At 40.2% G+C, this 13621-nt stretch overlaps 2 protein-coding genes across 6 annotated transcripts in view; one reads left to right on the top strand and one right to left on the bottom strand.

The window, feature by feature from the left end:
• The window catches only part of IQGAP2 (IQ motif containing GTPase activating protein 2), a 127570-nt gene that overhangs the window by 82881 nt on the left and 31068 nt on the right, over positions 1-13621 (top strand). For 2 of the 3 annotated variants that reach the window (XM_066339071.1, XM_066339070.1), the window contains 4 exons: positions 740-903; positions 1443-1603; positions 3885-4009; positions 6013-6176. In XM_066339071.1, the coding sequence (XP_066195168.1) occupies positions 740-903; positions 1443-1603; positions 3885-4009; positions 6013-6176 (614 nt within the window). The remainder of the gene's footprint in view (positions 1-739; positions 904-1442; positions 1604-3884; positions 4010-6012; positions 6177-13621) is intronic. The other variant, XM_066339072.1, reaches the window with a different exon arrangement.
• On the bottom strand, positions 8500-12934 carry F2RL2 (coagulation factor II thrombin receptor like 2). 3 transcript variants are annotated; one of them, XM_066339075.1, is made up of 3 exons: positions 12466-12932; positions 9861-10698; positions 8500-9340 (listed from the first exon to the last, which is right to left on the bottom strand). In XM_066339075.1, coding segments are annotated over exons 1-3 (897 nt in total). In that variant the 5' UTR covers positions 12524-12932; the 3' UTR covers positions 8500-9339. The 3 variants fall into 3 exon arrangements, with proteins under 3 accessions (XP_066195172.1, XP_066195171.1, XP_066195170.1); XM_066339074.1 differs by having other exon boundaries at positions 8500-10692; positions 12466-12934; XM_066339073.1 differs by having other exon boundaries at positions 8500-10698; positions 12466-12931.

The following is a 13621-nucleotide window of genomic DNA, read 5'->3' as shown; positions in this document are numbered from 1 at the left end:
GTTTACACTCATACAATCATATCCCTCTACTGTGGTCTGTTTAAATTAAAATCTGAGTTGTAGCAAAGGGATTCATTTCTAGATGGCATTGCCTGTAAAGACAGATCTTCCCTACTGGCAGAAAAACAAACAGATGTTGGCATGCAGAGGAAGTTCTAGAAACCATAGCATGTGGTTTTCCATCAGTTCAGCTACTGATTTTCTGGCAGAAAATCCTACACCTCTAATGCATTTGGCTGATTTCCACCAGGCCTCTTGAAATAGACAGTAATAGTGTTGTTGGTACTTTAGGTACTGGCGTGTTTCAGCTAGCTCAGTTAGATCCTGCCAAAGGAGGAGGTGAGAGGGGAAACAGGGTGCAGAAGGAAGGGAGCATTTTGGGTGAAGCAAGATTGAGGTGCTGGAGCTGACATACATAGCAGTAACTGCTGCAAGCACACCCAGGAAGAGTTAGATCTTTCTCTGTGCTAGGGTGGGGTCACATCCTTGTTAGACGTGCAATAAGCACCTCATTTTTATAAGTCCAGAAATTTTAAAGTCCTCTAGTCAATTATTTGCTCAATACCTTTGAACAGAGACTGTTTTTGCTACATCCAGCAGTCACATCCTTTCACAGAATTTTTTTTTCTCTTATGACAACAAATTGTATTCTTTGTAGTACCTTAGTTGTCATCTACATGGCATGAAGAGCAAACAGCACATGAAAATTAATAAGCTTTTTTCCCCTGCTGTTCTTTAGAACTGATAGCCGTTGACAATATCAATACAGCAATTCGTAACTGTGATCCTAGTAAAACACTGGTTGCGCTGATGAAACCCGAGGCACAGCTGCCTGTTGTTCACTCATTTGCTGCTGCTGTCTATCAGACTGAGCTCTTCAACCTCCAACAACAGAATGCTGTGGTAAGAGTGAAAAGCTTACAGCCTGCTCATCGGTGTTGTGTAGTCAGACCATGGAAGAGCACAAACATAGCATGTTGTTGTGTACAATCTGAAATAATTCTCTTGCCATAATGTTATGTATTGCATGAATCATTTTGGTTGGAAAGGCAATATTTAATTGCAGAGTTTTTTTTCTTGCCACACTTCAGTCTGGCTAAGCTCTTGCGTTGCAACAAATCAACTCACTTTTTTTAATTGTTGCATGCTCTTAATGAGGACTAACTCTGGTTTATATATTGTGTAGAAAGTAATCCCCTGTTATGAGTAGGACCAGAAGAGATGAGACTGTGGGGCAAAAGAAGGAAAAGCAGGCTGGATGGGACATAAAAACCCACTGAGCTCCACCACCACTGTTGTGTCAGTCTGGTGTACCTGTGTCTAGGAAACTTTCCAGGCTTCTTAAATCAAGCCCATCTCCTTGGTGGTATCTAGAGTGTGTAACTCAAATTTGTTACACTGCTTATTTAGCTTCCTGACTGCAGTACATTATTGTCCTACAGAATTACCTGGCACATGATGAACTGTCTATTGCAGTAGAAATGTTGTCAGCTGTTGTGTTGCTAAACCAGACCTTGGAAAACAAGGACATCCCAATGATAAAAAATCATCTCAGAGACCCATGCATTGGCTTCAATAATCTGGAAGAGGAAAACTTGCAACGGTAAAGGTTCATTTTGTCTTGTCTGGATGAGACTTGGCAACTTCTGAAAAAAATAAGTAGGCTTTTTTTTTTTTTTTTTTTGGGTGGGCTGTCCTGTGTTGTGGCTGTGAAATTGAAAGAGCTGCAAGACAAACACCTATCTTTTAAATGAACAAGAGAGAGTGCGACAATTGCTGCATTAGCTGTATCTAAATATTAGCAACAACACAACCTTGAAGGCAGTAGATGTGTGAGTTGCAGGGAAAATACTCTCAGAAAACAAACATGAAGGTCTGACAAGAACTTTTGCAGGCACTAAAACGTGAAACAACCATAGCTAGAAACTGTTAATCACTAACCACTCTGTAATTCCAAAGGATGATCTTTGGAATGAGAATAGTGTTCAACGCCTCAAGGTCCAGGAGATCTCTTGAGCCATGGCCAAGCTCTTTTTTGCTTGCTAGAAAAGTGGACACAACGTTGTGGCATACATTTATGTTCAACATTATATTATAGCCTTCACTTGGCTGCCAGCTGCTTGCCCTGTCGCTTGCCTGGCTTACCACAGACGTGCTGCTACTGCAGTTGCTCTTTTGTCCATCAATAAAAAATCAGGCAACACCAGAGACCTGTGCCCTCAGCATGCAAGGGAGAGCATGAGAATGCAGACCAGTTCCTGTCTCTTGGCCCCAACTGGTGGAAGCCTCTATGTGCTTCTGGGAGGCATTAACAGGAAAAAGGGACCACAGCATCTGAAGATCTTCACTAGGTTGTCAGGGGCCATGAATGGTAGAGTGGCCCTTGCTGGGTGTGTCAAAGCCCAGAGGAAGGCAGTCAGATTAAGAATAAGAGGCCAGTGTTTTGGCCAGAGAGAGAAGAAAGACATAAAAATGGAGCAAAACTAATCTGCTACTTCGCCTCCGCTAATGTGAGGTGATGCTTGGAGCAAGAGAAGCAACATCATAAATCATGCAGAAATGGCCCCAAAGTGTCCCAAGTGCAGCATTTCTGATGATGTTACTGACCCAATCTTTAGATGACATTGTCAGTCAATGCAGATGAAACAGCAGAAATTAGTTGGACTCAGAAATTAAATAAAATTTTATTATGCCAGTAGTTAACCTGTGCTGCCAACCATACGTTGAATATCACAGGGAGCTTTGAGGTGCACAATACCAGAAAAGATAGAGTAGAGCTAGAAGAACTTCACTGAGGGAGATGTCGTTCAATGGCTTTTTAATGACAGGAAATGGACTTGTTGGGAATGTGTTTTCTGGAAGAGAAAACTTAGAGAAAATATGTTATAGGTCTCCAAAAACTGTGTGTCTTGTGGAGAAATTTAATAGAATTAGTTACTGGCTTCTAATAGCTCTAGTTGTTTGGAGATTCTTAAGAATTTAACAAAGGAAATATTGGACCCTATAAAATACAAAGTTTAATATTTTTAAAAAGAAGCTGTCATCTCACAAAACACATAGTGGGGCTAATTTCTCAATAATACATTAGATTTTAAAATAGAGCAAGTAAATTAATGGAGTGTAGCCTTCTTTGCAACTATTGAAGTGATAGGCAGTCTCCATCTCCAGAAGCCCCTTAAAAACAGGTTACTAGATGCTGGAAAGACAAATCAGATTAGGAAATTATGAATCTCTCCTTTTTTTTTCTGCCAGCCATTTGTTCCTCAGGCTTCTGATGGAAATAGAAGACATGCATTTTATCTGACATACTATAGCAGGTCTATGCTTGATTCAGGAATACAAAAGTTATTTAATTTATGTACACATGAATTTCCAATACTGTGAAGGTTTCCAGCTCATCTTACCTGTGAGCCTTCTAGGAAGAGTAGACACAGGCTACAGAGCCTGTGCTTGGAGGATTTTGAGTTCTGGAAAGTGGCATTATTTTTTTTAGCCCCTGGCCCATTGCTCATCTTCCTCATGGAGGAGGTCTTTGAATTTGTGTCAAGAAGAAAACAATAGTTTCCTAAAGCAAGAAGCTGACTGTAATTTTCCCCACATTTATCTGTTGCACCATACAGCAAGTTGTGTATCTATTGCCATCATGCCCTAGAGCCAAAAAAAGTTCTCTGAATTACAGGGCCATTTCTCCAGATCCTGAAATGCATGTGTAGAACAGGCAGCTTGCATGTCCATGTAATTTCTGGCAAGAGCTGAGTTTGTCTGAAATTCAGTCAATGGAAAAAATACTAGACACTAAATGATGGATGATACATCTGACTAATTCTTTGTGGTGCTTTATCCTATATATGAAATACACTTATGTATTTTATATCTTCTTATAGTTATGCTGATACACTATTGTCTATTAAGTCAGAGGCTTCATCTCAAGGCCAAGATTATTTAAGCTGGAATGATATCCAGAACTGCATTGACATGGTTAATATGCAAATTCAAGAAGAAAATGAAAGTAAGTAATTCTTCCTCCACATTGCCTGCAGAGGTCATAGTCGGGTCTTTGGTATGTAAATCTGTGAACTGAGTGACCTCATTCAGACACCCTTGAAAAGAGAAGAGCATTTAAAAGTTTCAAAGCCTGATGGTCTTTAAGTGTCCTTGAAGTATTCCTGTTTGTTTCAGACAGCTGAAGGATATCATAGGGTGCCTGTCTTCTGTAGTGTTAAAATGTTTATACTGCCTGATTGGCAGTATCTTCCAGCCCTGGATGGTCTCACTTCGGAGATTTTGCCATTGCAAGCAAAGTGCATATTGAGAGATAGGAGAGGAAATTACAAGCAGTGTTCCATTGAACATTGTGTTTTGATGCATCAATGATTCCAAGCGATTGTTCTTCACAAGGGAGTCAATGAGAAGTTGGACAAAGCAAATATGTGCCTTGCTCTCTTTTTGGGTAACTTGATTTCCTATCTGAAAGTAGCTTTTTATGCCCACATGTTCGCATGTGAATGGATTTAGAGTTTATTTTTGAAGCTGAATGTAACTGTATTGCCATAAGACGGTGGTGTTATATTAAATGTGACAGCTGGTCATTTGGGCTTCAAAAAAGCTAAAGCACCAAATTCTTCCACTGCACATAGAAATTTGAGGCTATCAGCTTATGCCAAACTTGCTGGAGCAAGGAGAGGCAGCTTTCAGAGTGCCTGCCATTTTGGGAGCAGGCTCAGTACACTTTGACAGTCTTTGAAAGACACGGGCTGCTCCTGCCCTTCCTGTACTACCATTAGTGCCATGCATGCTGCATATTTCATACTGGTAAGGGGAATTTTATATTGCAGAATTTCTGAAAATGGCTGCATTAGTGCTTCCTAAATCTAGTCCAGTGGTTGCCATGGACCCTCACAAGTTGCACCTCTAGCAAGGTGCAGTGCTGAGTTTATTTTACTGGCAGAGCCACTTTTTTGTCTGAACCTCTGCACTTAGTAGGAGTTGGAACAGACCTTGCAGTAGCAGTGGAAGTTTTCAGAACCAATGTAGCCACTCTTGTGACATTGACCTCTGTCTGGGGATGTTTAGAGAGGGCAGGGGGCAGAGAGAAGACAAAGAAGGGAGGCAAGTCCCATATCTGCATAGTCCCTCTTTTGGACCACCTTGGAAAAACTGCTCATTTCCCAAGCCTTAGGATGACCTGGATCTATGACCTCACCAGGTGGGTTGTGGTGAGTCTAGAGACACTTGTTGAGGGATGATCCACTGGGAGCAGGGATGTCATCCCTCACAGGTGATTGAATGATGCCTTGACTGATGTCTTTCTGGCATTAGAAACCATTAGGGGCATTAGGGTGGCTTTAGGGACCCCAAGCAGAGCATTTCAGTACTGTTAAGGGGCAGGAGGAAATTGACTTGAAACTGTTGTGCCCAGTCTGATGAAAATTATTTAAGGTTTTACTAAATACACTGGGCCTAACTTCTTGACTGAAGTACTGAATGCCTCTGGTGCCCATTGTCAGATTGGTTATTTACAGTGAAATTTCAAGAAGTGAGGTTAAGTTGCTATGTAATGCTTTAGCTGGGAGTGCAGTATAGATGTATTGTCCAAATCAGGGTTTCAAGTAATGTGGTCTGAAATCACTTAAAAATAAAGCTTTCAGCACTGTGAGCCAATATGTTAAGCATAGAAATATGTGACACACAACTTTTTCTTAAGCTTCATGTAGGTACTTCTTCCAGAAAATTAAAAATATGTTTTCCCTTTTTTGTCAAGGATAATTTTGGTTTTTAGGAAGAGTTTTATCGAGATGTATAAATAATTGGGATAGGAAGGAAAGTTCTATAGGATAATAGCCTCAAATAAATATAAGAACAAAACCAATTTAAAATCAGCTGCTGTTGCTGCCTCTGCTTCTTGTTCCGTGATTTTTCTGTTCTTTATGTTACTGCTTTGTTTGTGCGTGATATCGAAAAACTGCAACTTTCTTTGATAAGTGCACCTTTGATAACATTTCTGTTTCATAGGAATCATTGCAATTGGACACATTAATGAAGCAGTTGACCAAGGAATTCCTGAGAAAACTCTAGAAGCCCTGCTATTGCCCACAGCCAAGCTGCAAGACGTGAGACCAGCGAATGCAAGGCATTATCAAGATGTTCTGTACCATGCCAAAGCACAGAAATGCAAGGTTAGAATTTTTACTCTTGTTCTCTGTGAGAAGTGAAATGCCAATTCTTTTCACTTGCTTCTGTGTCCCTGTCCTGGTCCCCCAATGTTTGTATTGTCTTTGCCCAGTGAGGCAATAAATAAGGCAGTGACAACAAATTGGCACTAAATAATTTTGCACTATAACTTATTCTGACTGGCAAAATGAATTAATTCCCAGTGTACTAAAATTAAGACATTTTCTGCATACATCTTGCTACTGCTGTAATCTCACTTATTTTAATTCTACTAGGTTGTTGCAGTTGTTACAAAATATGGGCAGAGCAATACTCACATAGTTATGAATTTGTGTAAGGATACAGTTGCAGGACAGTGTCAGGCAGATAGCTATAATATGGATGGAAAGTGAGGTTTTTGCCAGAAAGAAGTCACAATTATGGTGTCATTTAACAAATCTCTGGGAAGTATTTTTGGGAGTCTCCTTTGCTTATGTTGCTTTATTATAGGGGAGTTTTGTACATATTTCTTTTACAGCTTTATCACAGAATAACAATCTGATGGTCTTTTATGTGCCTTCAGTTGAAAACTGTCTCAGCAGGATGTTGCTATCTGCTTCCCCAAAAGCAGTGGCCTGGTTAGCATTACAGCATTCCAGCTCAGGGAAGCATAAACAAAGATCAGTCTAGCAGCTTGCAGGATGTGACTGAACACAAGGCTAGCTAAAGCTACCAGCACAGCACTTAAAATGTCCAGTGTCTGGTAAACACAATTAAAATTCACACCGTGAGTCCCTAAGGTCACGTAGTGAGCTGGGGAAAGTCTGCAAACTTTGGCTTATAAAGTATCTTCCAGCATTTGTGTCACCTCACCTGGGGTACCTACTGTGAAACCATGTGTTTCTGTAACCTGCTGTCAGAACTCTTGGAAGGTGTTTGCACAAGTCAATTTCTCACCAGGGTTCCCAGGTAAGGGCTGGTTTCATTGAGCCCTCAGTGCTGAGAAGCCTTCTCCCTCTCTGGGTGTGCTGGGGAGAGTTTTGTGCATTCTGGCTTCACCTGTCCTGGATGGGCTGAGGTCAGTGTTCATTGCACAGTGCAGATGCTGGCTGCAGAGTGCTGGCCCAGGGCATGCCATGTGTAAGCACAGTGAGCCAGGATGTCCCCAGGGCAGTGACCTACAGCCTGCACACAGCAGTCCCACCCTGGCTCATTCCTGCCAGCTGCCCCACTGCTCCTCAGGTGCAAACCAGGTGCCTACTCCTGTCCTGGTGTGAATGTGTTCATGGGAAACAAATGAGTGTTTCCAAATTCTGGGATAAAAATTGTACAATCTCTTCGAAGTCTTCTCAGTCTAAGGTTTTTGATGTTCCTAGAGATTTCTGCTTGCCTTTCTCTTTTGAGTTATTTTGGTTTTGCAGTCTTTTGACAAATACTTAGAGCACCCTCTCTGTGAACAGTAGTGTTGCTCCTTTTTCAGAAAAGAATAAGACACAGTGCTCCTCAAAGAAACACTCAGATGCATATACTTATTCTTTACAGTGATCAGAGATATGACCTTTCTTTAGATAAAAATATGTTTTAGCCTGACATTTCCTTAAAAAAAGTCCAAACACAGTTTTATAGGTAGTGCAATTTCTGAAGTCTGTCTATTTTGCACTCTTTCTGATCCCTGTTTATAAAGCAGATCTGTCTTAATTTGTGTTTAGCATGTTTTAAGAGTGAGCTGCGTTAAAAGGAAGCATTTGATTTACAAGGATTAGATAGGTCTCCCTATAAACTTCCTGCCTCAACGTCTGAAAAAACATACGTGTCAAACCTACTCCCTTATTCTAAGCAACTTTCTGTCCCTTCCCCATAGTTGTGGTGATCCAGGGGAGTCTGCACCCAAATCTGCCAGAACCCATTACAGGTCTTTATCTCAGATCTGACCTACTTCTTCCTTGCTTGAAACTGAAAATGCAAACCTGGAACTTACTTTGTCCTGTAAATTCTAAACTACAGTTTTTAACATTTCTGAAAGCCTTTTCAAACCAAATGTACTCAGATCTCAGTGAAGAGAAACCCTATATTAAGGGAGCATATTGTGGATAACTGGAAAATTAAACAGATGGACTGAATTACTATGTTTGGTCGTAGGGGTTTTTGTGCCATAGGTACAGAGGTTTTAGCTAGGTCCACCTTGTTTAAATTTTCAGTAGTTGTGTAATATTCAAATTATTTTAGATTTATTTTTAAAATTTGTTCTTGTGCATGTTGAAGAAATGTCAGGATTAAAACTAACTTAAATTAAGAGCCAGAGAAATAGAAAAAGGGGAGCCTCACCAGGCTGCAAATTCCCTAGAGGCATTTTCCAGAGCAACTTATTTTATTTAAGTAAGGTTTATTTACAATACTATTATCAAAACAATATAAAACATTTTTATCCCCGCTTACATGCTGCAGTTACAAATTCAAATGACAATCACTTTTATCCCCACTTACATGTTGCAGTTACGAATTCAAATGACAACCACTGAGCTCATTTTCTAGAAACTTAGTATACGTGTAGGTTTTGAGTTTCGGTAAAGGTAAACCTTGACCCATTGTTTTACTAACAGTCAATGGTAACCAGTTGCAGTATTTGTAACACTGTAGGTATTTCCTGTGAGGATGTGGAAATAGAGAATACTACAAAATATCTTCCCCATTTTGCTTACCAAGCAGGAGTAACACATGCCTGGATCCAGGCTGATAAGGGTGAGCTCCCAGCAGTCCCTGTGGGTCAGAGGGGTGCAGGCGCTGACGGAGTGGAAGAACAAGTCTCCAGTGCAGAGCTGGTTAAGCAGCTCTCTCATGGGAGAGGCAGCCTTGGAAGATTCTGTATCCACAGCTGCAGATTTACTGTTCTATGAACCTATTGGGACTTTGTATTTCCACCATCCAGGAAATACAGGAAATATCACGACATCCAGGATGGTATTTGCGCTTGACCACTCCCAGGCATGTAGAAAGTGCTTTTACTTGTTCCCATTTTCACTAGGCCAAAACCTTCTTTTTGTATCACTGTTCCTGCTGTAATTGTTGGCCGAGATCTAATTTGGAGTGTCATGAATTGTCCTAGAAGTGCTGTTTTGATGCTGACTCCTCTTCTGGTATTTAGAGGCTGTGGTGACTGATATTCTGGCAGCTTCCCCACGGCCAGAGTGATCTCAGAAAAAAATGGAGGTGGAGAGCTATTTCCCTGAATCTAGATACACAGGTGTTGTAATACAATACATTGCAATACATGTAATAAAGTTATAGAGCTGGAGATGTTTTTTGAGATATTTTTTGAGATATTCCTTGTGTGAGAGGAAGTAAATTTAGTTGAGATTGTGTTTTCTAACACATTTTACTTGAAGTGTAAATGTCACACCTGAGATTTGTTGCTGTGTTAATACAATACAAAATCGTAATTCTAGTAACAGAAATAAATTCATTTTTCCCTGGATATTTTAACCATTGTTAGATAAGTATTGGATTGGTTCCTAATTTTTGACATTAGGAAATAAAGGAAAGGATCAAGACAACTGTTTAGGCTGCTAAGACTTAAAGCAATTAGGTAAAAAGAATACAGCCCATCTCTTTTGTAATAGTAATAGTTGACGTGATGGACAATAAGGATGACATTGCTTGGCACAAAGCAAACAGCAAAGATGGTGAGGATCAGAAGGCTGACTTTAACATACCAGAACCACTCTTGGGTCTTGAGCGTCCGTATGATCGAGACGTAGCAGAACACGATGGTCGCCAGCGGCACCAGGAACCCGAGCACCGCCAGGGACACGTAGTAATAGAACTGGAAGGAAGACACGGTCTCGCAGGCGCTCTGCACGTCGTGGCAGGTGTAGATGCCCAGCTGCTCCACGTGGTAGCTCTGCTGCATGAGGGCCAGGGGCAGCATGTAGAGGAAGACGATGGTCCAGATGGCAGTGCAGGCGGCGATGGCGTAGGCGCGCTTGGGGAGGCTCTTGTAGGTGAAGGGGTGCGCGATGGCCACGTAGCGGCTGATGCTGATGCACGTCAGCAGCAGGATGGAGCAGTACATGTTGCCGTAGAACACCGCCGTGGCCGCCCGGCACGCCGCCTCCCCGAACACCCAGTTGTTCCCGTTGAGGTGGTAGGCAATCTTGAAGGGCAGCATGAGGCAGAAGAGCAGGTCGGAGGCGGCCAGGTTGGTGTAGAGGACGGCGGTGCACACGGAGCGGATCCTGAAGAGCAGCATCCACAAGACGATGGCGTTAGATGGCACGCCCAACAAGACAGCAGTGAGGTAGACTGCAGGTATTAGCTTGGTGCTCAGAGAGCTAGTCAGGTACTCCAGCGTGGTGTTGCTCACTTGTGTTAGTGTGGAGTCATTATTCGACCTTTTGGAAGTGCATTTGTTTTCCCTGATGTGGACGGTGGTTGTTTCCCCTTCTATAGCATGAGGGGGGATGTAATCATAGTCTCTCGGTGAAAATCCACGAAAAGTTTTGATGAGAGACACTGTTTTAATTGCAGAGCCATTCCGTGAAAATTCTGAAGCTTAGATATAAAACAAAGTTAAAATCATTTAAAAGAACAAACTACTGTATTAACAATATAATTCACCTTGAGGAGCAGAGAAAGATAACCATCTCTTTGTGAAAAGCAATATAAGTTTAAAAGATCTGGGGATGTTCTCCTCTGCTTTGGGTGTTCAAATGTATGGACAGCAATCTTCTTTTATCATTTCACAACAAATCTTGAAAATCCATCATTAATCTAGTGTTAGCTGATCTTTCTGCACTTTGAGTGTTTTCAGTAATCTTTGGTGAAAAATATCAGGCACTTCTGTAACACTTATGACCAGTGGAGGGTTTTCCCCAGTAATAGTAATGTTGGTCATTCATCATGTAAACATAGTCATTTTTGCGTTATCAAACACCACTACTATTTTTTTCACTTCACTTAGGAAATGCATGACTGCAAAAGAACCAAAAAGTACTATCTAGTCTAACACAGACTGAAACTTTCAAATTAAAAAAACCTTGGTTTTTTTTGGTCTCACATGTGAAATCATTATTCTTCAGCCTCTGACTAAAGCAAACTAGATTTTTTCAGCTTCTCATACCTGAGCAAGGGCAGTGTCTTGAGAATTGAAAACAAATGATTGGACAGGTATTAGGTGTAATTCACTGGGAAGTGAATAAAACTTTTCAAGCAGGGGGAAAATTTTCAGTGGGTAAATATTGTCAGGATGTGGGTGAAAACAATAATATTATTTTATTAGCACCTGTTCCTCAATTTTAGCAGAGAAGTTTGTAGAGACATTGACATTTCCACATGAAGCACAAATGTGTTCAAAATGCTTTCTAAAGCCATGTGTTGTAAAATAGATTTTGCATAGTAAACAACCGTGTAAGTATTTGTCACTTAAATTTTTGAAGTTGCATTTAATGCAAAAATACTTACTGTAAAGCCTACAGAATGTACCATGAAACAAATTCAGAAGCAAACTGAAACATGGATGAAAATCTTTGGACTTATTTTTTTTACCTTTCCGTATTTTAATAAAATAAAGAAAACAGTTTTATTAATATTCACTGGCAGACTTACAGTAGAATGTTTTAAAATAATAATTAGTAGACTGAATAATTTTAAGTAGTTTTTTGATGGTTACTCCAGAAAACTAGTTTTATCCACTCATTAAAAGTCATATGTGTACCTGCAGGTGCTGGCATGTGTGTAGATATATACATATATATATGTACATACACATATCTAGATATATATATAGATATAGGTATAAATACATATATATATATGCATATTGTATATTTGTATATATTTATATGTATTCACACATATATATGTATACCAGCTTTTCAAATTGAGCTTGGTTTGAAAACAGTTTTAATTTCAGAAAGGAAAAGAACACGTTAGTTATTTGATAATTTCCTTTAGTTATTTTTATCACAATAGTCATCTGAGCATTTCCTTCTAGTAACACCATCTGTGAAGTTTTAAAACAAGACATTACAGGTTTAAAATTATCATATTGTTGCAAAAATACTAGATAAAAATGTCTTTTCAGTAAGTGCAGAAAGTCCCTTAAATAAAATTCTTTATAGAATGACTGGTGAGAGGTAACATGTCACTGAAATGAAAGATTAAAAATCTGCTTACAAGGAGACATCTTGAAGCAGTTTTCTGTAATTGGTACATGCATGTTCAACTCATTTCAAGTTTGCAGCTGGTAGAGCAACATCATTATCAAAAAGTCGATGTTACTGACTAAAATGCGGAATAGATACAGAAAGTAGGACTCACCTGTAGTGCAAAGACTGGAGGTAAGAGAGAGCAGTCCAGTGAGAAACAGTGTCTTCATTGTAGTGTGTGAAATCCAGCCAGCTGAACGATGGTGCTGTATTAGTTCATCTCAAGAGACGTTTTGTGGGGTCTTTTTCCCCTCTGTGAGGGACTAAAGAGTGATTGATCTGTCCTCCAGAAGCATCCTGTAAGCATGAGGTTTATGGTAAGGAGCTAATTTGTTCTTTGTCTCCTACAGCAAGAGGGTGTGACGTATCCAAGTATGCACACATGACTCAGTTTCAGCCTCAGCTCAACACAGAGATAAAATTGCTTTACAGCAGCAATTTAACTCCTAATTTACCACAACCCTTGAAGCTGATATCCAGCGTTCTGCTGAAATCTGTACATACAGATATTTGGAGTGAAAAGATGTTTTCTGTAAAAATGAAGGCGTGTGCTCAGTAAACCCTTAAGGGTCTCATTCAGAGACCAAAATGTCACGTGGCTGAACTCTGTACCCTTCTCCAGGGAGAGGCTGGGCTTGCAGGATTGTGTAGTGATCTCAGTTTAGAAAAAGGCGAAGGTGGAAAGAAGCCACACATACAAACATGCCTTAGGAAAACTGCATTCTGCTTTGCCTTTTGCCTCCCTACCCACTGTTAGCTGTGTGTTTCCTTCAATCCACCTACTGCCTCTGCTCAGACTGTTTCCACCCCTCCACAGACTGCAGTCTCTGAAACCTTTCCCCTATTTTCATTTGCTGTTTTGTTGATCCCTTCCTTTTTCTCTGCCTGGCTTTTTTTTTTTTTTTTTTTCTTTTTTCTTTTTTTTTTTTTTTCTTCTTTTTTTTTTTTCTTTTTTCCTCTTTTTTTTTTTTTTTTTTTTTTTTTTCTCCCCTTCATTGCCAAATTGCAGGAAACAACAGCTTGTTTCAGCAAGCAAAATTAGTCCAAGTCTTGGTCTGGCTTTCACACTAGTCTCGAGGCTCAGCATAAACTCTGCTCTGCCCCAGAGGAGTATTTGTGTCTGTTGTTGTGTTTCATGTGTAAAAGCTGATGAGGAATTCTTTTCAGTTTCTCAGTGCTTTTCTCAAAATTCAGTGGTCGTTTGGGAATTTATTAAACGTTCTCACAAGTGCTGACTCTAACTCTCAGTGGTAGAAAAAATAAGCTGT

This window comes from Sylvia atricapilla, chromosome Z (genome assembly GCF_009819655.1).
Source record: "Sylvia atricapilla isolate bSylAtr1 chromosome Z, bSylAtr1.pri, whole genome shotgun sequence".
In the NCBI taxonomy this organism is placed as follows: Eukaryota; Metazoa; Chordata; class Aves; order Passeriformes; family Sylviidae; genus Sylvia; species Sylvia atricapilla.
The sequence above is the reverse complement of the archived record's forward strand: the minus strand, read 5'-3'. Positions and strand labels throughout refer to the sequence as shown.

Excerpts from the sequence above, each read along its gene's own strand:
- F2RL2 (XM_066339073.1), bottom strand. The coding sequence starts at position 12,523 with ATGAAGACACTGTTTCTCACTGGACTGCTCTCTCTTACCTCCAGTCTT. Across the intron at positions 10,699-12,465 it reads CTCCAGTCTTTGCACTACAG|CTTCAGAATTTTCACGGAAT; the intron begins GTGAGTCCTACT and ends TTTATATCTAAG.